This window comes from Triticum urartu, chromosome 2A (assembly GCF_056163025.1).
Source record: "Triticum urartu cultivar PI428250 chromosome 2A, HENAU_Tu73, whole genome shotgun sequence".
Classification (NCBI taxonomy): Eukaryota; Viridiplantae; Streptophyta; class Magnoliopsida; order Poales; family Poaceae; genus Triticum; species Triticum urartu.
In genome coordinates this window covers 71,968,706-71,992,099 of record NC_141874.1, presented here as the reverse complement: position 1 = coordinate 71,992,099, position 23,394 = coordinate 71,968,706, and the positions used below count along the sequence as shown (strand labels likewise).

The 23,394-nt window shown below is 41.8% G+C and overlaps 1 protein-coding gene and 1 pseudogene across 1 annotated transcript; one reads left to right on the top strand and one right to left on the bottom strand.

Annotated features, from left to right (window-relative positions):
• Positions 1-6,825: 6,825 nt before the first annotated feature.
• On the top strand, positions 6,826-11,147 carry LOC125535700 (immune-associated nucleotide-binding protein 9). The gene is made up of 6 exons (XM_048698769.2): positions 6,826-7,126; positions 8,233-8,481; positions 9,487-9,755; positions 9,859-10,023; positions 10,103-10,225; positions 10,726-11,147. Exons 2-6 carry the CDS (start codon positions 8,259-8,261, stop codon positions 10,933-10,935), a joined length of 990 nt encoding a protein of 329 aa, XP_048554726.1. The 5' UTR covers positions 6,826-7,126; positions 8,233-8,258; the 3' UTR covers positions 10,936-11,147.
• Positions 11,148-13,836: 2,689 nt separating this feature from the next.
• Positions 13,837-23,394, bottom strand: part of LOC125541000 (uncharacterized protein At4g17910-like) — a 57,738-nt pseudogene continuing 48,180 nt past the window's right edge.

Here is a 23,394-nt window from a genome sequence, read left to right as displayed (position 1 = left end):
GTAACTTTACTTGAGGCTATATTTTTATTCACCACCTGATATGTGTTTTGCTTGGAGCATCTTGTATGATTTGATTCTTTGCTTTTTAATTTACCACAATAATCCTTGTTGTACACACCTTTGGGAGAGACACACATGAATCGAAATTTATTAAAATACTCTATGTGCTTCACTTATATCTTTTGAGCTAGATAAATTTTGCTCTAGTGCTTCACTTATACCTTTTTAGAGCACGGTGGTGGTTTTATTTTATAGAAATTATTGATCTCTCATGCTTCACTTAAATTATTTTGATAGTCTTTTAGAACAGCATGGTAATTTGCTTTGGCTATAAAATTAGTCCTAATATGATAGGCATCCAGGATGGGTATAATAAAAACTTTCATATAGAGTGCATGAAATATTATGAGAAGTTTGATACTTGATAGTTGTTTTGAGATATAAAGATGGTAATATTAGAGTCGTGCTAGTTGAGTAATTATGGAATTGAGAAATACTTGTGTTGAAGTTGGCAAGTCCCGTAGCATGCACGTATGGTAAACATTGTGTGACAAATTTGAAGCATGAGGTGTTCTTTGATTGCTTTCCTTATGAGTGGCGGTCGGGGACGAGCGATGGTCTTTTCCTACTAATCTATCCCCCTAGGAGCATGCGCGTAGTGCTTGGTTTTGATGACTTGTAGATTTTTGCAATAAGTATGTGAGTTCTTTATGACTAATGTTGAGTCCATGGATTATACGCAATCTCACCCTTCCATCATTGCTAGCCTCTTCAGTACCGTGCATTGCCCTTTCTCACCTCGAGAGTTGGTGCAAACTTTGCCGGTGCATCCAAACCCCGTGATATGATACGCTCTATCACACATAAGCCTCCTTATATCTTCCTCAAAACAGCCACCATACCTACCTATTATGGCATTCCCATAGCCATTCTGAGATATATTGCCATGCAACTTTTCACCGTTCCGTTTATTATGACACGCTCCATCATTTTCATATTGCTTTGCTTGATCATGTAGTTGATATTGTATTTGTGGCAAAGCCACCTTCATAATTCTTTCATACATGTCACTCTTGATTCATTGCATATCCCGGTACACCGCTAGAGGCGTTCACATAGAGTCATATTTTGTTCTAAGTATCGAGTTGTAAGTAAATAAAAGTGTGATGATTTTCATTATTAGAGCATTGTCCCATGTGAGAAAAGGATGATGGAGACTATGATTCCCCTACAAGTCGGGATGAGATTCCGGACGAAAAAAAAGAGGCCATAAAAAGAGAGAAAAAGGTCCAAAGAAAAAAATAAGAGAAAAAGAGAGAAGGGGCAATGTTACTAGCTATCCTTTTTCCACACTTGTGCTTCAAAGTAGCATCATGATCTTCATGATAGAGAGTCTCCTATTTTGTCACTTTCATTTACTAGTGGGAATTTTTCATTATAGAACTTGGCTTGTATATTCCAATGATGGGCTTCCTCAAAATGCCCTAGGTGCTCGTGAGCAAGCAGGTTGGATGCACACCCACTTAGTTTCTTTTGTTGAGCTTTCATATATTTATAGCTCTAGTGCATCCGTTGCATGGCAATCCCTACTCCCTGCATTGACATCAATTGATGGGCATCTCCATAGCCCGTTGATTAGCCGCGTCAATGTGAGACTTTCTTCATTTTTGTCTTCTCACACAACCTCCATCATCATATTCTATTCCACCCATAGTGCTATGTCCATGGCTCACGCTCATATATTGCATGAAGGTTAAAAGAGTTTGAAAAGGCTAAGTATGAAACAATTTCTTGGCTTGTCATCGGGGTTGTGCATGATGGGAGCATTTTGTGTGAGGAAAATGAAGCATGGCCAAACTATATGTTTTTGTAGGGGTGAGCTTTCTTTGGCTATGTTATTTTGATAAGACGTAATTGCTTGGTTAGCATGCTTGAAGTATTATTATTTTTATGTCAATATTAAACTTCTATCTAGAATCTTTTGGATCTAAACATTCATGCCGCAATAAAGAAAATTACATTGAAAATTATGTTAGGTAGCATCCCACATCAAAAATTCTGTTTTTATCATTTACCTACTCGAGGATGAGCAGGAGTTAAGCTTGGGGATGCTTGATACGTCTCCAACGTATCTATAATTTTTTATTGTTCCATGCTATTATATTATCTGTTTTGGATGTTTAATGGGCTTTATTATGCACTTTTATGTTATTTTTGGGACTAACCTATTAACCGAAGACCCAGTGCAAATTGATGTTTTTTTGCCCATTTCAGTGTTTCGCAGAAAAGGAATATCAAACGGAATGAAACCTTCGCAAGGATCTTTTTTGGAACAAACGCAATCCACGAGACTTGGAGTGGAGGTCAAGGAAGCAACGAGACGACCACGAGGTAGGGCGGTGCGCCTAGGGGGGGCAGGCACGCCCCCCACCCTCGTGGGCCCCTCATAGCTCCACTGACCTACTTCTTTCGCCTATATATATACTCTTATACCTTGAAAACATCCAGTGGAGCCACGAAACCACTTTTCCACCGCCGCAACCTTCTGTACCCGTGAGATCCCAACTAGGGACCTTTTCCGGCGATCTGCCAGAGGGGGATTCGATCACGGAGGGCTTCTACATCAACACCATAGCCTCTCCGATGATGTGTGAGTAGTTTACCACAGACCTTCGGGTCCATAGTTACTAGCTAGATGGCTTCTTCTCTCTCTTTGGATCTCAATACAAAGTTCTCCTCGATGTTCTTGGAGATCTATTCAATGTAATACTTTTTGCGATGTGTTTGCGGAGATCTGATGAATTGTGGGTTTATGGTCAAGTTTATCTATGAACAATATTTGATTCTTCTCTAAATTCTTATGTGCATGATTTGATATCTTTGCAAGTCTCTTCGAATTATTAGTTTTGTTTGGCCTACTAGATTGATCTTTCTTGCAATGGGAGAAGTGCTTAGCTTTGGGTTCAATCTTGCGGTGTCCTTTCCCAGTGATAGCAGGGGCAGCAAGGCACGTATTGTATTGTTGCCATCGAGGATAAAAAGATGGGGTTTATATCATATTGCTTGAGTTTATTCCTCTACATCATGTCATCTTGCCTAATGTGTTACTCTGTTCTTGTGAACTTAATACTCTAGATGCATGTTGGATAGCAGTCGATGTGTGGAGTAATAGTAGTAGATATAGAATCGTTTCGGTCTACTTGACACGGACGTGATGCCTATGTTCATTGATACGTCTCCAACGTATCTATAATTTTTTATTGTTCCATGCTATTATATTATCTGTTTTGGATGTTTAATGGGCTTTAATTTACCTTTTTATATTATTTTTGGGACTAACCTACTAACCAAAGGCCTAGTGCAAATTGATGTTTTTTTGCCTATTTCAGTGTTTCATAGAAAAAGAATATCAAACGGAATCCAAACAGAATGAAACGTTCGGGAGAGTTATTTTTGGAACAAACGTGATCCAGGAGACTTTGAGTGGACGTCAAGAAAGAAGCGAGGAGGCCACGAGGCAGGAGGGCGCGCCCAGGGGGTAGGCGCGCCCCCACCCTCGTGGGCCCCTCGCAGCTCCACCGACATACTTCTTCCTCCTATATATACCCATATACCCCGAAAACATCCGGGAGCACCACAAAACCCTATTTTCACCGCCGCAACCTTATTTACCCGTGAGATCCCATCTTGGGGCCTTTTCCGGCGCTCTGCCGGAGGGGGAATCGATCACGGAGGGCTTCTACATCAACACCATAGCCTCTCCGATGATGTGTGAGTAGTTTACCATAGACCTTCGGGTCCATAGTTATTAGCTAGATGGCTTCTTCTCTCTCTCTCTTTGGATCTCAATACAAAGTTCTCCTCGATTCTCTTGGAGATCTATTCGATGTAATTCTTTTTGCGGTGTGTTTGTCGAGATCCGATGAATTGTGGGTTTATGATCAAGATTATCTATGAACAATATTTGATTATTCTCTGTCATCTTTTATGCATGACTTAACTATCTTTGCAAGTCTCTTCGAATTATCAGTTTGGTTTGGCCTACTAGATTGATCTTTCTTGCAACGGGAGAAGTGCTTAGCTTTGGGTTCAATCTTGCGGTGTCCTTTCCTAGTGACAGCAGGGGCAGCAAGGCACGTATTGTATTGTTGCCATCGAGGATAAAAAGATGGGTTTTATATCATATTGCTTGAGTTTATCCCTCTACATCATGTCATCTTGCCTAATGCGTTACTCTGTTCTTATGAACTTAATACTCTAGTTGCATGCCGGATAGCGGTCGATGTGTGGAGTAATAGTAGTAGATGCAGAATCATTTCGGTCTACTTGTCGCGGACGTGATGCCTATATACATGATCATGCCTAGATATTATCATAAGTATTCGCTTTTCTATCAATTGCTCGACAGTAATTTGTTCACCCACCGAAGAATTTGCTATCTTGAAAGAATCCACTAGTGAAACCTATGGCCCCCGGGTCTATCTTCCATCATATCATTTTCATATCAATTTGCTATTTCTATTACCATTTATTTTCCAATCTTTATTTTCCAATTTATATCATAAAAATACCAAAAAAATTTATCTTATTATCTCTATCAGATCTCACTTTTGTAAGTGACCGTGAAGGGATTGACAACCCCTTTATCACGTTGGTTGCGAGGTTCTTGTTTGCTTGGGTACTAGGTGACTTGCGTGTTACTTACTACTGGATTGATACCTTGGTTCTTAAAAACTGAGGGAAATACTTACGCTACTGTGTTGCATCACCCTTTCCTATTCAAGGGAAAACCAACGCATGCTCAAGAGGTAGCATTCATGATCATGCCTAGATATTCTCATAACTATGCGTTTTTCTATCAATTGCTCGACAGTAATTTGTTCACCCACCATAATATATGCTATCTTGAGAGAAGCCACTAGTGAAACCTATGGCCCCCGGGTCTATTTTACATCATATCAGTCTCCCGTCAACTAGTCATTTCTGTCGCCGTTTATTTTGCAATCTTTACTTTTCAATCTATACAACAAAAATACCAAAAATATTATAGTTATGGAAGAAAGCAATAGCAATAAACTAAACGGTTATAGTGCTAAGCTAATGGATGGGTCAAGTCAATCACATCATTCTCTAATGATGTGATCCTGTTTATCAAATAACAACTCTTGTCCATGGCTAGGAAACTTAACCATCTTTGATTAATAAGCTAGTCAAGTAGAGGCATACTAGTGACACTCAGTTTGTCTATGTATTCACACATGTACTAAGTTTCCGGTTAATACAATTGTAGCATGAATAATAAACATTTATCATGATATAAGGAAATATAAATAACAACTTTATTATTGCCTCTAGGGCATATTTACTTCAGAAGCCATCTAGCTACTAGCTATGGACCCGTAGGTCTGTGGTTACTCACACATCATCAGAAGGCAGCAAGGATGATGTAGAAGCCCTCCGTGACCGATCCCCCCTCTGTCAGAGTGCCGGAGAAGGCCTCCAGATGGGATCGCGGAAGAATGGAAGTTTGCGGCGGCGAAAAAATGTTTTGGGTGGCTCTTTGTTGGTTTTGGGATATTTGTGAATTTATAGAGGTGGAATTAGATCAAACGGAGTTGCATGGGCCCCCAAGCTCAGGGGGCATGCTTACCCCCTGTGGTGCACCCTATGAACTCATAGCTCTCTCGTAGTTCTTCTGGCCTCCTCCCGAACCTTCTAGGGTCCCTTCTGGTCTAGAAAAAATCACCGTAAAGTTTCATCGTGTTTGGACTTCGTTTGCTATTGATTTTCTAAAAAAGGCAAAAACAAGTAGAAAACAACAACTAGCACTGGGTTAATAGATTAGTCCTAAAAATGATATAAAATAGCATAAAAATGCATATAAAGCATCCAAGATTGATAATATAATAGCATGAAATTGCAAAAAAGAGGTCATCTTTGCCCCTCTTTATTATTGTTCTGTTGTAATGATGCACCCGAATTAGAGATACTAGAGAATACCCCGCGCGTTGCTGCGGGAACGGATTGCAATATATTTCAGTGACTTAATTGTATGAAACTTCCATAGTTGAATTAATAGCTAATTCCGCAAAAAAAAAACTAAAGCTAAAAATAAATACTATATATTGTATTTGATTACCGTGTCGGCATATTTTTTTAATATAAGTGGCAAAAAGTAATGAAAAAATCATGCATTTTGAGTGGACCTTTGATGAGGTGGCATGTGTGATGAGATGAAAGGTGTGCATGAGATCAACTAATAATGAAAAACTTTTTCTTATGCATGTAGTGGTGGACCTTTAATGAGGTGGCATGTGTGCATGTTAAGATAAATAGGATAGTGGGGATCAACTTTTTATGTATATAGGATATGCGATAATGGGAGATATGACTTTGGCTCTTCAAAATGGTCTAGCCTTCCAGTCTGGTGCAATCGGATTTCGTTGGAACTCTAGCTGCTGCTCTGTGTGATGCTTCTCTTGTCAGATCACCGCATGATCACCTCATCAATGAAATCAAAGATGTTCATGGATGAACAAGAGTTTGTTTCGGTCAAAATGTCTTTACAGAATATATAGATGTTCACATTGGCTTGCTCATACGGCCCGTGATACCCTTATTCCCTGAAATAAAACACGATTTGCTTCATAAGGTAGGAGTGAATGGTCTGTCGCTTTTGTAATTCAGTTCCCTTAAACACATGGAATAAAATCAGAACCGAAGCGTGTGCTTATCTTCGAGCAGTTATAAGTCCATCTCGTTTTTTCCAGCTACTAGAAATATTGGTAGCCAGAGAGATGGGCCGTGGCCCTCACGCGTGCGGTTCGGAAACTCCAAAATACTGCAGCTTCTCGCGTGTGCGGCTTGGTTTCTTCTTTTCTTCGTCTCTTAAGAAAAAAAGGGATTTGGAAACTCCAAAATAAAAAGAAGCCCCGCAGCCTCCTCCTATCCCCCCCTCGCGCACACGCCAAGCGACCGAATCGCCGCCGCAGCCGCCTAGGGCTTCGCCGCCGCAGCCGCCTAGGGCTTCGCCGCCGTCGCAGATCCCTACTTCCGGCCGTCTGCTGCGGGTCCTCCGTGTTCGTGGCTGCTGTGCCGGCGCCGACAGAAATTTCCCTGCCGTCAGGTATCGCTTCCAGCACAGTCCTCTTTCGTTTTGGGGGTCGATCGAGTTTTCCCTTGTCGGCCGCAGAGTGGTACGGGCGCGGTGACCATGCTGCTGCTACTTTTTCGCTGGTTGTGCTACTCGTAGGGCTCTCGGCTGGGTCGAATTTCAGCACAGATCCTAGTTTTTTGCTCAACAAGAATCGATGAGCCTAATTGAAGTAGTAGATGGGTTGGAGCAAGCTACATCCGTTTGGTTCCTACGAGGATTTAATCAGCTGGCGACGCAGTGTTTAGCATCGGCCTACGGTGCAAAATTTGTTAGATTTGTTCCCTGTGTGATTTTTATTTGCCCAGTAAAAATCAGGTTAGTGTTGGCACCGAGGGGAAAATAGGCGATAAGCAAAGATTGATGACATGGCCGTGGAGTTACCCAGTTTGGTGCGTGCCAAGAAGGAAGTCCTGTTTTTAGACCTGATCTTGTAGTTACTTTGGTGCCTGCCCAGAATAGCAGTGTGCACATGTGGTAGGTACAGTAAGCCTTAGCCAATCCTGGTAGCTCGCTTGGTGCTGGAAAAGGAATAAGCAGGTTGTGAGATTCCTGACAGCTCTTTGTGTGTGGATTAAATTGGTGATATGTGCTAGCTGGGTAGTAATAAATATTCAGCTAAACAAATTTGGACTTTACTATATCTATGTACACCGATGTACATAGACATATTTCTCTGGAGCCCTAAGAAACACGGATACTGCCAACGAATCCGAATCGGATACGGTATACATAGAAGTATTTCTCTGGAGCGCTAATAACACAGATACTTACCAACGAATCCAAATCGGATACGGTATACATAGAAATATTTCTCTGGAGCGCTAAGAAACAGGGATACTACCAACGAATCCGTATCGGATACGGTATATATAGAAATATTTCTCTGGACCATAAGTTCTAGTACAGAGTTTACCATATTAGTATTTACATAAGTTAGACAGTGTTGGAATGAATTTGCTGCTTCTGTATGTGTGTTTGGGGGGTAATTTCTTCAAATGCTAATTTTGTTTAAAAGTTGCCATTTAGGAAGATATATTGATACGATACATGGTTGTGATTCCTGATGTTTTGAACAGATTTTGTGAGTGTTCGAGCTTCTGCAATGGGTGGAAGCAACTATGATGACGACTGGGTGTTGCCCAGTGCTGACATCACTGTTGTTCTTGTTGGAAAACTTGGCTATGGCAAGAGTGCAACTGGCAATAGTATCCTTGGACGGGAAGCATTTGTATCAGAATACTCTCATGCCAGTGTGACAAACACTTGTCAGATGGGAAGCACCATGCTGACGGATGGCCGCACCATCAATGTTATTGATACACCAGGTAAGAGTGTTTTGGATCTTTTGAATTTGCTTATTTTATTTTGTTTCTCCAATGAGGATGTTTTGAACCTACGATGTCTATATAGTATGTTGCTTCTTGTGTACGAAACGATCTCAATTTTTTTTCCTGGTTATGCTAAGTTGTTTGATGTAGTATCTTTGGATGTTTGGCCTTCATCCACTCATCCTTTGTTTAATAACATCTAATAGAGAAGCCATCTGCTGCACTTCTTAACAAAACAAAAGTACCGTAGCACCCTTAGTGTGTGGTGTTCTGTTTGCCATCCCACGTCCTCCCATCCACAATTTCCTGAGTATCCATGATTTCCACTATTTTTGTAGGAGTTGCAAAATATGTCGTATTTTATGGTTTTGCTATTTATAGGTTGTGTTGTTTATTTTTGCTATATTTATAGGTTGTGTTGTTTATTCTAATCCTATGTCAATTTTTGTGGCCATGGATTTGTACTGAGACTCCGCTACATGATTAGATGATTATCCTCTTAGTTCCATAGCAATGCACGGGCATTCAGCTAGTTGATCTTGAATAGAGGATTCAAAGTTTTGTAATTAAACGGTGAATCTCATTTTGTGAATTACAAATTTATTGCTCCTTATTTTGACTTTTAAGTTATCACAATTGGAGTGTTGGATGTTGTATTGGGAACGCCACTGAAATGTAGGAGAGCAAGATATTTGAATTGCACATGCATGTTTTATATTTTGCAGCTGTAACGTCACATGTCTTAACATATTCATCCATCTTCCTTCATTTCTTTCATGCATGTAGGTGAAAGCAGCTTCGTAAGGAAAACAATATTTTTCCTAAATAAAGATAAAGAAATGCTAATCATGTTTGTAGGAAAATGTTCATGTATTTTTGTAATGTGGAAACTAGGGAACCGGTAAATTTATCTTCCTTGCTGCAAAACTGATCGCGCTATTTTTTCCTTAGGTCATCATATTTATTTTGTTTTGCTAATCATCCATTTCATTGACTTGATAGGATTATTTGACATGACCGTAACCCCTGAGGATGCTGGCAAAGAAATTGTTAAGTGCATGAACATGGCTAAAGATGGGATACATGCTGTGTTGATGGTTTTTTCTGCTACGTCTCGATTTTCTCGAGAAGATTCTAGTACAATTGAGACTATCAAAGTGTTTTTTGGAGAGAAAATCGTTGATCACTTGGTCTTAGTTTTCACTTATGGAGATTTAGTTGGTGAAAATTTATTGAAGAACATGTTAAGTAATGCCCCAGACTATCTGCAGGTATATACTTTTTTACCTTCCATTGCCAAACTTGAGATGTGCAGGGCTCTTGAATCATATGAGCTTGAGTGCAAATAGTTACATTTGTATGTTCTGTCTACAGAAAGTTGTTCAGCTATGCAAAAATAGAGTGGTTCTTTTTGATAACAAGACCAAGGACCCTAGGATTCGAACTAAGCAGCTCGAAACGTTGCTTGATGTGGTTGATTCTGTTAGTGCAAATAATGGAGGAAACCCATTTACAGATCAAATGCTCACTCGCCTTAAGGTAATGTTGTTGAAATATAGTTTGTGATTCTCATCTCTAGCTTTTATTTTGTAATTCTTATGCTTATCTCATCTTGTAGGAGGTGCATGATAGAGAGAAGGAGGTTCATGATGCTCTCGGATATTCAGAGGACCAAATATCTGAATTGAAGAAGGAGATCCACAGAACTCGGGATGAACAGCTTGCAAACATTACTGCCATGGTAACAGATACTATTTTATCTCTAAAAATAATCTCACATTTAGTTATGTTACTTTTAGTTAAAATCTTGTTCCAGAAACTTATCCCCTTCTTTACAATGCATAGCTGCATATGTTCCATTACATGTATTTCTAATGGTGCTATATTAGTTGACAGTACTTCTAATGAAGTTATATTTATAGAACTATATTTATGCGACTTCCCTTTTTACAAGTTATATATATTTTTAGAGAAGGGTATTGAAAACCCCATCCTCTGCGTCATCGCGATGCACACAGCCATACTTCCCTTTCTACATAAGTTGATATTTTACGAAACAGGCGTGTGTTTTAGTTGTTGGAAAAAGTACTAGGACATATCTGTAGTTCTGTTTACACATCCAGCTTTGTTTGGACATTTTGGAGATTGTTTTAACTTTACCAGAACTATCTAAATAGCTGCCTATTTACATGCATGTGTTTCCAAGTTAGAAACCGCATTGACTCTGTGACATAACCGTAGGTGGAGGAAAAGCTGAATATCACGGTGGAGAAGCTGCAAGTTCAACTCATGGAAGAACAGAATGCAAGGCTGGAAGCAGAGAGGGTGGCGGCGGAGGCCAGGCTGAAATCCGACGAGGAGATCCGCAAGCTCAAGGAGAGGCTCGAGAAGGCTCAGGAGGAAAACGAGGAGTTCCGGAGGCTGGCGGCGAACAAGTGCGCCATTCTGTAAACAGTAGTCTCTTGGGAAAGAGTTGTCGGATGTCTTGTTAATAGGAGGGGGTGAACTTAAGTCTGTCTAGTAGCAACAGATATACCGTACTTGGTTGCATCGTCTCGTATATTGGTAGAACTTGAATGCCTGGGGAGTCGGATAACTATATGTTAGTGACAGTTATACTTGTCGTCTCGTATATTAGTAGCACTTGCGACTTGCGAGTATCATCTGGCAATCTTTTTTGGTTTTGTTTCTGGGCGCTGCATCTCTATCTAGAATGCTCCGTGGGAAGGTTTTTCTAGCCATTGGGTTTATGCTTGGATGTTTAGTTTGTCTGATCGTTTTTAATTAGGTTAACTCTCCCTTGTAACCCTCGTACTGGTGCCAGATTCTTTTCAACTGCATGGGGAGCGAAGGCTGCTCACCTCGGCCCGCTTCTCGTAGAGGCGGAGACGGGCTGGAAAGAGGGCGACGTGTGAGGTTTCCGCGTGGGTTTTCGTTGAGATATTTCGAGTTTTTTCGGATGTTGGGCTTTGGTTACGATTTCGACTTGTTTGGTCCCTCCTCATGCTTCTCCCATCCGTGCTCCTACTTCATTCTACAGTTGTTTTTTTTTTAATCTAGTCATCTTCCTTCCTGATTTTAAAGAGTTGAGGCCGCGCACGTGCGAGAAGCAGGCAAGCCTCGATCTTTGTGTGTGCTCTATTTTTTTGGCAGCCGTTAACCGGTTTGGCTGATTTGGTTCAGCCCGACGGTGGGCGAAGCTTGGTATAGGCTCGCACAAGAACCATTCAAGGCTTTTTTTTTAAACGGTGGTTAAGTGAGCACAACGGAGTTGGCCAATTAATCAGCAAAAAACAAGGCAAAAACCTTACAACCTTGGCCACAACAAGCCAGACTCAGCACAGACCCGAACAAGCCAAACTCAACACAAAGTGCAAGCTCCAACCATCAATCTTGCTCATCAATGTCATCGCCATCATCAGCGTCATCAACTGAAGTGCCCTTGGCTCAGCGACTCTGGCTCCACATCTTAGCACCATCGGCATGTAAAAACACACACCGCCGTATCAAACCAAGCCAACCCAAACCAACACCTCCTAAACATTGCCACCCATGGTGAAGCAAGATTGACACAACACAGTCCATCGGCAACTTTGACTTCATCCACCACAAGGTCTCGGAGAAATATTATACCTTTACACCGCCCATCATGCGTCATTGTTAACACTTGTCATGCCCACGCCCAGTGGCGGAGCGTGAATCAAATATTAGAAGGGGCCAAATGAGTGTATATGACATAGAAAAGGTTAGGATGATCAGAGACGCCGGGGAATTAGTAGAGCAATTAGCAGATAAGTAAGTCTATTTGGTAAATTTTCCTCTTGGAAGGGGGGGCCAGGGCCCGGAATTGTCCCCACTACGCTCCGCCATTGCCCACGCCAACTGTTGGGGTGGCATGTTAGCCATTTTGTCTCGTCAAAGTTGCATCTCACGTGGGAGATTTTTTTGCCCTAAGGGCAAGTGTTTCAAAAATTTAAATGTCCATCCAACAGCCGGGAAGAACGACAATAAAGGCTAAGTGGTGGTGGTCGCCAGAAATAGAGAAGGCATTTTTGTGGGTGCTTCGAGTATCACCTTTGTTGGTGTTATGAACACAGAAATCCTTCAAGCAATGGCATATACCGAGAGGCACTACCGCTAGCATATGATCTAATGGCAGCAAGGCAAAAAATGCTTGTGACTCTGAAGGAGTGATCAAGGCTATTCAGCAAGGATTTCAGACGCCATGTGTGGCAAACGAGTCCGCTTTCAGGCCTTTGTTGTGGTTTTTGTTCAAACCACGCCATTTATTTTGAAACAGAGGGAGTATATACTACTGTTTCTTGAATAAACGGGATACTTGAATTTTAAAAAGTTACTCCAAAAACTGTAGCAACTTTTCCCTTTTGTTAGAGTTTTCCTTCTCTCACTGACTTCACTGTCATTGAGCGCTGACCCCTCACTTTATCGCCTCTCCCGCTGCGATTCTTACTCGGACTAACACCACATAAATGCACCATTTGGAACATAGGAACCAAAACGCCGGAATAGAAAAACTGTAAGGAATGAGATATCATGTAACCTAAATTCTTACAGCAATCCAAAACACAAGAATACACCAGACTTGCTATTTGGACACCACATCAGAAAAACGCAGTAATCCTAGATACATGAGAGAAAACATGAGGTCTTTCCCTCCAAAATTTCTTTGCATTGCCCTGTTCCATAGGAACCTTGGTGAGCCATTCCTTTGTTTCAAACGGCACAGTCAGAAAAAAAATATGTAGGAATTCGATTCTCCAAAATTCCTTTGATATTCCGCTGTTTCAACTTTCAAACGGGGTCTGAGAACGGAAACAAGTCATGACTGCAGCACATTACAACGCTACAACGAGTGAGAGATAGGGCTTCTGAACCACTTGGAACAAAGAGATTTTTTATTTTATTTTTGAGAAGAACTTGGAACAAAGAGATATTCAGGGCGTTCATAAAAAAGCCAATTCCAATATCTAGGCCCTGGACAGGGCCCCCACCTAGTCCTGATTAGCAACTGATTTGCGGTTTATCTTGACTCAGGGCCATTTGGACCTCGAGTGAACAATAATACAGTAACAACTTTAGTGATGGGTTTGCTCAATTTGCAACAAAGTGGAACATTTAAGGATTATTCTCTTTATTAGATTGGATCTCACGAGTACTGTGTGAATAAACAACACTCACCTCGATTCATATACCACCTGCAATGGGTAGGGCTTTGGTAATTGACCACATATGAGCTCTAAGGGCTCGGTTTCAATACACAAACGTGTCTTCCTCAAAATCAAGATTAAATACTCCATACATACAAAGTACAGTACCACACAAAATCCATATTCACCAAAATTTTATCCTAACACCAGAAAACTGAGCAAGACCAGCAAGCATGCACAAAGTAAAGGTGTATGCTACCAAAATCATGAAGGCAGCGAGGGGAGAGGCCGAAAGCGTGTCAACTGAGAGATTTACTAGACCAGTTAGGATATTTGCCTGCAAAAGAATGTAAATGTCAGTTTCTTTACACTGGCCACTTAAAGAGGTAGATATATCTGCTAAAATTTGACGATTCGGTCCTATTAGTCATAAGTTCCCATTTTGGCATCAGCAATAAGAATAACGAGTCATGATCTTACCACAATGAATACCCCAAGCATATTTTGATTGAATGCTTCCTCAAGAACCAAATTCTTGTCATGTGAAATGGACCCCGCTAGTGTGAGAATAGATATAACCTGTCATTATAAAAGTACCCATCATGAATAGTGGAGTCTGAACATTTTTTTAGCAATTTCATACCTAGTAACAATACAATCGGTAAGTATTAGCAGGCTCAAGTGTTGTTAGACCCTTCAGGCAACACCACAACATGTATATTTAGTTGCGGCTGGAGCTAAAGGGCTTGGTGGCACCCTCTAGCTTTAGGTAATTTGCTTCTTTTCCTTTAGTGTTTGCCCCTTTTAGTAACCCGGATGGTTGTGCCCCTCATAATGCATTTGCTTAGTAAAACTCTTCTTCAAAATATATTTACATGGTACCCCCTCCGTCCGAAAATACTTGTCATCAAAATGGACAAAAAGGGATGTATATAGAACTAAAATACGTCTAGATACGTCCTCTTTTATTCATTTTGATGACAAGTATTTCCGGATGGAGGGAGTACTTCTTCATGATCCCAGAAAGAGAATGTAACTAAGTAGCATGCATTCGAAGATGAGAAGTGTGTGCATCTTTCCATTTTCCAGGCTCTAATATCAGATTCAGACCATCATTAAAATATTAAAACCAGTTGGTGAACTATAAGTACAAAGGGTAAAGCTAAACTTTCAAACCTCATTTTTCAGCTAGTGCACATTATTTTCAGCTATGTTGCAGCTGGTGCACATTATTTTCAGTTGAAATTTGAATGTTATCCTCATTAGAGAAGATGAAACTATGCAATAAACACTATCCTTGCGCTTTTAGAGCCCACAATTGGGTAACAAAGGTACTATCAATTAAAGTACTACATATTATTCTTGTCTTCTGGATGTCCTAATCTGACAATGAATGCATGCTATATAAGTTTATAAAAGCGAGAAAGGAAATAAATACCTGAAAATTCTGGCCAAACACAAGCATAACATAGGCGAAGTTACACTGCAAAATGAAATGCTTGAATCATTTTGCTCCAGAAAGTAGAAGAGGAAAGATAAGTTGCTGGAGTTACTTTGTCCCAATTTCGAGTGTAAAACTAGTTTGTAGTAACTGTAGCATTTCCTTTCACTAAAAAAAATAATGATTTGGGAAGCTAGTTTCTCCACATATCCATTCATGTTGGAAGAATCACATTGCATGAGTGGAAGATTTACATTTCAACAAATGCAACAAATGTTCTTACTTCAGATTTACTTAGGCCAAACCTAAATACTATGAAAAATATATGTCATACTCCTACATTTAATCATGTTTAAACATAACATGTCCATTGAGATACTAAGAGCAGAGTACTGTGTTCTATATACCATAGGTTGCTGCTACATTGCATGGCTATCACAAAAATTCTTCAAAGATGAGTTTGCATTTTTAGTGTCAGTGTAAACAAAACCAAACATGTAGGTAGTTAGTACCCTACCATTCGTCGAGAAACTCTTTCAACATAGCTGTCAAGAATGATCGCCAAAATCCTATGAACATGCACCATCGGAGAAAATGTTAACAACCAAGAAACATTAGAACTCTTATTCATAGGTGTTCATGTTATCATTGCTTCCTACCAAAATGATGCCGCGAGAACCCAGACTTTTACCACTTGAGTGCTCCTGATATTTCCTTTTGAACTAAGGTTATGAAACAAAAAGTAACCCAGAGATACACCAATCAGGTACATACCCCAGTATCCCGTGGAAAGAGGGAGTTCATTAGATCGCATAATGTGGTGCGTGGAAATCTACGATGCTGAATATTCAGATATAAAGTGACCTTGATAAGTAACAACAGATAATCACCATATTGAAGTTCAGCAAAACAAAAAAGAATGATAGAAAGAGAGCGAGCTCTTCCTGGGATGAAGGAGTTGTGGGTACATGACTCCACCCAACAGGGTTCAAATTTTAGTGCTCACATTTAGACACATGTGTGCTCAGTTTCGAGCATGCATGTCTTTGTTGCAATCATGGCACACCTGGGTGTTCGTTAGGCTTAACATGGACCCAGGTGCTTCTTCTCCATCACATTTGGGCCCAGTACTCTGCATCTACAACCTTAACCATGGCTTCCGCTGCCACCTCCTGTTGTGCCTCATCACATCATTAAACGTAACGACGCATTGCCATTGCAACCCTGTTGAACCTAACACTCTCCTCCTCATATCGCCTAGCCAGACCTACCGGTGCCCAGAACTCTTATTGCAACCAGGAGTGACGGGGGGTGTGAAGCCATCCCTAACCAAGGAAACGTAAGCGCTGTTGTTGCCAAAAGCGAGATTTGGCAGAAGAGAACTCATGACAGAGGAGAGCTTCATCTAGACAAGAGAGATGAGGAATTTTCACGGCAGATGTCCTAACGAAAGGACTTAGTCATAGGGCTATCGCAACTAGGAAGCTTAAAGGGGTTAATCGGGACAAAGGACACGAGAGGTTTATACTGGTTCGGCCCCTTACGGTGAAGGTAAGGCCTAGTCCATTTGATGTTGTATTGCTAGGTTTCGATGACCAAGGAGCGAATCCGCTAGCTTGGCTATCGATCTGTTGATTCTTGTCCTAAGCCGCGGCTGGGTCGTCCCCTTATATACACGGGTTGACGCCTGGAGGCCTACAGAGTCCCGGCCGGCTCATAAAACATGTCCAGCTCGGTGACTTCTTTTATATGCCTTTCTTTACATATGGCGGTTTACAATATTGGGCTTTAAGTCGCCTCTGGGCTTAGGCCTTCTGCAAGTCTTAATAAACTATCACCTTGAATATTACTGGGCTTTTTTTTGTAACCCGCCATCGGGGTTGAACCGGCCCCTCCTGGGCGGGTCATACCTGGTAGCTATATCCCCAACATTAGGCCCCAGGTTGACTTGAACTTTGTTCTTTGTCAATCTTCAACACTTAGACAAAATCCATCTTCCTCTGTCTGTAAAAACTCCGTAACCCGCCATGACGTCATCTTCCGAAAACACGAAAGCCTGCTATGACGTTATCTTCAATGGATCTTTATCTTTTAATGTCTTCCAAGAATCGAGGCATCCGTTTAGCTGGATAATCATTATTTTGTTCTTCCTCAATTTTCGCGCCTGCCTGTTCACTTATCCCCTTATAAATAGGCTCAGCCGGTCCTTCCTCTTTCTTCTTCTTCCTTCCATCTTCTCGCCACCTCTCTGCCTCTCGAGCTTCGCCGTCGCCATAGCGCCCACCATCGCCCTCAACATCGGCCGCTGCATCACCCTGAGCTCATCCAGAGAACCGCGGCGACCCTTCGCAGTAGATCTGTATTCGTAAGTTTCTACCTTTCTGCGCCCTTAGATCTGTATTAGGGTTGCGAGTTTTGTCGGTGTTTTTCGCCGTTCATCACGGACCTTCTTGTAGTGTCTTCTCCGTACCCTCTTTTGATCTAGAAGAAATGTAGAACTTATGTGGTAGTGGTTTTACACCCATTTTAGATGCTAGTAGATCCCTTTCCTTTGTACAAATACCTTCTTAGAGCTGATGAACTCCTCCGCGCTCGTTTTTTAGGTCTAAATTTATTTTTATTTTCTGAACCATTTTGATCCAGAGTAATAGTAATAGCTTGGGAAACTTGTTTGTCTCAACACTTAGCCAATTCTATTTCTGGCTTCCTTCGAATGTTTTTAGTCAGGGCGGCTTATCACGCCGGCTCACTTTTCCTTTATATGTCATTAGCCCTTACTTAAGCTGCCATTACTCATTTGTACCATCATCATTTAACTTTTAATTTCACCATTGAATTGAACCGGCACATTACTTTCTTTTCAGTTTGTCCTTTGCTCATCATGCCATCAAAAGCACCAACTGTCTGCAACTGGGTCCCTTCCACAGTTACTGAGGATACCTTGAAGGAATTTGTCACCATAGGATTTTTGCCAGAGAAAAATGTTATGTCTTATCGTGCACCTGACCAGGACGAAGAACGGCCTCAGCCCAAAGACGGCGAAGTTATCATTTTCACTGATCACATGAACCGGGGCTTCTCACCACCCGGGTCAAAGTTCTTCCGAGATGTTCTGCATTTTTTCAAGCTTCGCCCACAAGACATTGGACCCAACTCTATATCCAATATCTGCAATTTTCAAGTTCTTTGTGAGGTATATCTTCAAGAAGAACTGACCGTGGAACTCTTCAGAGAATACTTTTATCTGATCCGCCAGAACGAATGCACCAACGACCTTAGTTTGGAGCTTGGTGGAATCTCAATTTAGCGCCGACAGGGCGCCGTCTTTCCCTTAATAGTCTTACCGAGCCATCCCAAAGATTGGAATCAGACCCGGTTCTACTGCCAAGATACGTCACCAGCCAATGAAAAACCACTACCGGGTTATCGCGCGGAGCGTCTGGATTCCAAGTTTGTGCTCCCTGATAAGCTTACCGCTGCTGAACGCAAGAAGCTTATTCCATCTATTAAAAGGATTCAAGCTTTATTGGGGAACAACTTAACTGGAGTTGACATGACCCGTTGCTGGGTCGCATGGCGAGTCATCCCTCTAAGCCGCCAATCCAAGTTAATGTATGAGTATGGCGGAGACCCAAATGACTCTCTGCGTTATAGCTCTGTTCAATTGACTGAAGAAAACGTTGTTGCAATGTCAACCATCCTCGTGAACGACAAATACGAGGACTGCAGTAAGTTTGGGTTAAACCCCTTCTGCAAACTTAACCCGACACCAGAGGTGAAAACCCCTGACCTCTTTCTCTTTGTGTTTCCCTCAGTAGTTTAAATACTTGCATGACGTTTTAACCCGTTTATTTGTTGAAAGGCAAAATCTGACTTCTAGAAGGCCAAGTATGATCATGAAGCTGCCAAGAAGGCTAGAACCGCTGCCATAGCCGCCAGAAGAACAACCCGGAAGCCCAAGAAGAAGAAGAAGACTGCATCTGACATGTTCCAGCTGGATGATTCTGAGTCGGAGGTAGCCCTTGACTCCCTTGGCCAATTTTTCAACTATCTTATTGACACTGACTATTGCCAGGATGACACGGGGGCCAGCCAGGCTGTGGAAGAAGAGGTAACTATTTCCTCCGACTCAGCCCCTTTGCCAAGACAGAAACTTCGACTGGTAACCCGAAAAGTAAGGTTTTCGCACCCTTTGGCTTATTTGGACCCTCATTTTCTTTTGAAAAAGAAGCAACATGAGAGCCGCCGTCAGGCCCAGACTAATGATGATGACGATCCACCTTCCGACTTACAAAAACTCCTCAAAAACGCCAGAATGAGGTTTCTTTCACCTTTGTCCTTTGTTTTTATCCATGAATCTATTTCCTTATATTTTTTAACTTTATTTTACCTTTGCAGGAGGTTTCTCGCTCTTCTGGCGACTCATCTCAGACTCAATTTCCGGCTTTCAATACTGCTCCTGGGTAAGAAAAAATCATCTTTCCTCTGTATCTTTAAAACTGCATCATTACACTAACTGTCTCATAAAATATTTCTTAGCAGTCAAGCCAAATCCAAGAAGGCCAAGGTGATTAAGCCGTCAGAAGACCCGAAAGATCCTGCACCTGAGCCGGCCATGCCAACTCCCTCTCAAACTGAAGCACCAGAAGACCCGGCTGTTCATACTCAATTGGACCCTCCTGAGTTGTCAGCCGATGAGGTCATCCTTAATCCGACCATTACTGAACCATCTAGCTCAGCTAACCCACCAACAACTGCTGATACTGACGTGTTGATTACTGGTAGCCGGTTTGTTGAACCAGGGACCCCCACTGTATTAGCCCGGCATACTGCTAAGCAAGAGGCTTTAGAGAAGCAGAAAGTTCGGTTTGATATCTCCCATTACGCTCACCTCAATGTCAATGATGTACTGTCCAGCTATCTCAGTCATGTGCACTCCAGCCGTGACTCAGAAATCGAGATGGTCAAACAATTGCAGCTAAAATATGAGGTATGTTCTCCGGTTTACTTATACTTTGCCAGCCCCCAAGTCTTCAGATGATGAACTTGAATGATCTGTAGACTTTATGATATAAGTTGATACTTTGTCTCTATGTTTTTCGAAAGTCCAATAGAGTAGAATACACTTCACTTGTAGTCCCCAAGGGCTGGCTCAATTTATCATAAATGAACTGGTACTTAATTGCATAACTATCTTTTACTAGTCCCAATAAGTATTGTGATCCGACTCAATCTTGAAAAACTTTTTGAATATCATGCATTAGCCCCCAAGTGCCAAGCGTTGTTACTTTGTAAAACCCTTGGGACTTGAAACATATAAAAGTCATAGAAAATTACTTTGGCAGACATTAGCTCCCAAGTGTCAAGTGGTATTGCAGTGCAAAGTACTTGAGACTTGAACCCTTATAACTTTTAGTTTAAGTCTTGACACCAGTGAATGTTTTGTAGAACGCCTTATCTGAGTTGGGCTCTCAATTGACGGATGTCAAGACCCGATTGGCGGAGCAGGAGACAGAGATAAAGACCACTGACTCTAAACTCCAATTGAGCCTCTCTGAATCTGAGAAATTGAAGACCATCTTAGCTGCAAAAAAGAAATCCTGGGCCAAAGAAAAGACGCTGCTGATACAACGCGCTGAGACAGCTGAGGCGGCTCTTAAGGAGGTTACCACAGAGCTTACCAGCTTAAAAAATCGTGTGTCTCGAATGGTCTCTGCCATCTTTGGTAAGTCATTTGTATTAATCACTTATACCTTATTTTGACCAGGAATATAAGCCGCATGCTGAGCCTTTGTTAAAAAACACTTGCAGGTCCATGAAGCAAAAATCTGAGCCAAGACAGTGTGACAAAACTGAAGGCGGTTTATACCTTGGTGGAGCAATTGTATACTGGCGCTCAACGAGCACTTGCTACTATCTCCCCTGCCAACCAAGGACCCAACCGATTGAGTGACGTTTTGAAGAAGTTATCGATCTTACCCGCCAGGTTTCAAGAGGTCAAATGATCCTGTGCCAGAGCCGGAGCCCTGACTGCCCCGGGCCGCTCCAAAGCTTGGGTGCCGGATCTAGACCCGGTGGATGTGGCTAAGGGGTACCCTACCGTGAAGGAAGACGGAACTCCATTTAAGCAAGATGACTTTATTTCCTGTGTGAGAGGAGTTCGTCCTCAAGCTACCATTCTTGGAGAGGAGACCAACATCGATAAAAATCAGCCGGGTTTTGATATGGAGAATAAGAAGATGGCGACTCCCTCTTATAAAGTGACGGATCTTATCCCGTCGGTTCGTCAACATACTTTTGCCCCGGAAATTGACCCGGCCGGCCTAATTGACGATGAAGCTGAGTTCATTGCTCTGAACGGCTTTGACTGGTTCAATCCTAGCTTTCAACCAGTGGAGGGAGGTGAGCCGGCCGGGGGGGGGGGGGGGGGGGGGAGTCATAACCATCTGAACAATCCAGCATTTAGCTTACGACCTGCTTAAGAGAGAAAAACAGTCTAACCTTTTGGGCTCTCAATGCCTTGTAATAGGTTAGTTTGAAAACTGCATATTTTGCATATGCCATCGTGCATAAGATGTTGCATATGACTCTTTTCCCATGATGTCAATATATACGTTACATCCGTGGTTACATCTGTAATGTTTTAACTCTGTTCCTGTAAAAGATGAAAAAATTGTCCTGGCAGTTTAGCACCAGAAGGGTCAAAAACACCCGATATATGACTATGAAATTATCATAGTGGGAAAAACAGAACCAGATGTAAGATAAACAAGGCTGAAAAAACCTTTGATTAGCGAAAAAAAACACAGAGAAACTTGTTCATGAATGACACTGTCATACATGGGTTCTTTGAACCTGGACTGCCGGTTTACATGACCCGGAGGATGAGGTTGATAACCCAATCTTTTGTAGAAATCAATACTTCCATATGTGTGATGACTGTTATGCCTTGGCAACTCATTGTCAAATAACTGAGCCGGTTTAATTTGAAACCATACTGATAGTTAAATTTGAGATGATAAAAAACAGTAAGACAAAACACTAGGCTTCAGACAATGTAAATCAAAATATTTAAATAAAAACTAGAGGCTTTTGATTCGAATCCGATCAGTAAACCGGACCAAAGGGGTTAAGCTAAGATTCGAATACGATCATATAGCCCCCAGTGGCTTTGGCGTTGCGCCGATCAAGAGGGTACCGACAACTATGTTCTCTTTGGTTCGAATACGACCTATGTTTGAATAGGAAGCCCCCAAATGACCTTGAGAGGTTTTTAACGACCCTGATTCGAATACGATCCAAGTCAGACCCAAAAGGGGTTAAGCTATGATTCAGATACGATCAAGAAGCCCCCTAGTGAGTTTGGCTTTGAGCCGATCAAGAGGGTTACGATAGCTATGTTCTCTTTGGTTCAAATACGACCTATGTTTGAACAGGAAGCCCCCAAGTGACCATGAGGTTTACAGCTAGATTCGAATACGATCATGAGCTGGACCAAAAGGGTTAAGCTAGATTCGAATACGATCAGCCCCCTTTTGGTCATTTTAAATAATGAAAATAATAAAGATATATGATCATTGAAAAGGAAAAGGATAGAGGTCCTACTTTATTACTTATCATAATATATACAACGCCAAAGTATGTACATGACGAGAGCCGGTGGCTTAAGTATAGTAGGGCCGAAGCTGAGCAATGTTCCACGGCCGGCGGGTCTCCTCCTCCGTCTTACGTGAGTCTTTGTGCTCTTGAACGTCAGTGAGGTAATATAACCCGTTGTTTAAGTTCTTGCTGACCACAAAGGGCCCTTCCCAAGGCGGGGATAGTTTATGTGCATCAGACAGATCCTGGATGAGGCGGAGCACCAGGTCACCTTCTTGAAAGGTCCTGGACTTAACCCGACAGCTATGATAACGGTGCAGGTCCTGTTGATAAATTGTTGATCGAGCCGCCGCCAAATCTCTCTCCTCATCTAACAAGTCAAGTGCATCCTGTCGGGCTTGTTCATTATCAGCTTCAACGTAAGCCGCCACGCGAGGCAAGTCATGATGGATGTCACTAGGCAGGGCTGCTTCTGCTCCATAAACCATGAAGAAAGGTGTATAACCTGTAGACCTGTTAGGAGTGGTGTTGATACTCCATAGCACCGAAGGTAACTCCTCTACCAAACAACCTGGTGTTCGTTGTAAAGGAACCATAAGCCGAGGTTTGAGACCTTTTAAAATTTCCTGATTTGCTCTCTCAGCTTGACCATTAGATTGGGGGTGAGCTACTGAAGAAACATCAAGCCAGATATGCTCACGT

Bases quoted from the DNA above. Each gene is read 5' to 3' on its own strand.
- LOC125535700 (XM_048698769.2), top strand. From the start codon at position 8,259: ATGGGTGGAAGCAACTATGATGACGACTGGGTGTTGCCCAGTGCTGAC. The intron at 8,482-9,486 runs GTAAGAGTGTTT...TTGACTTGATAG, and splicing joins CAATGTTATTGATACACCAG to GATTATTTGACATGACCGTA. The intron at 10,024-10,102 runs GTAATGTTGTTG...CTCATCTTGTAG, and splicing joins AAATGCTCACTCGCCTTAAG to GAGGTGCATGATAGAGAGAA.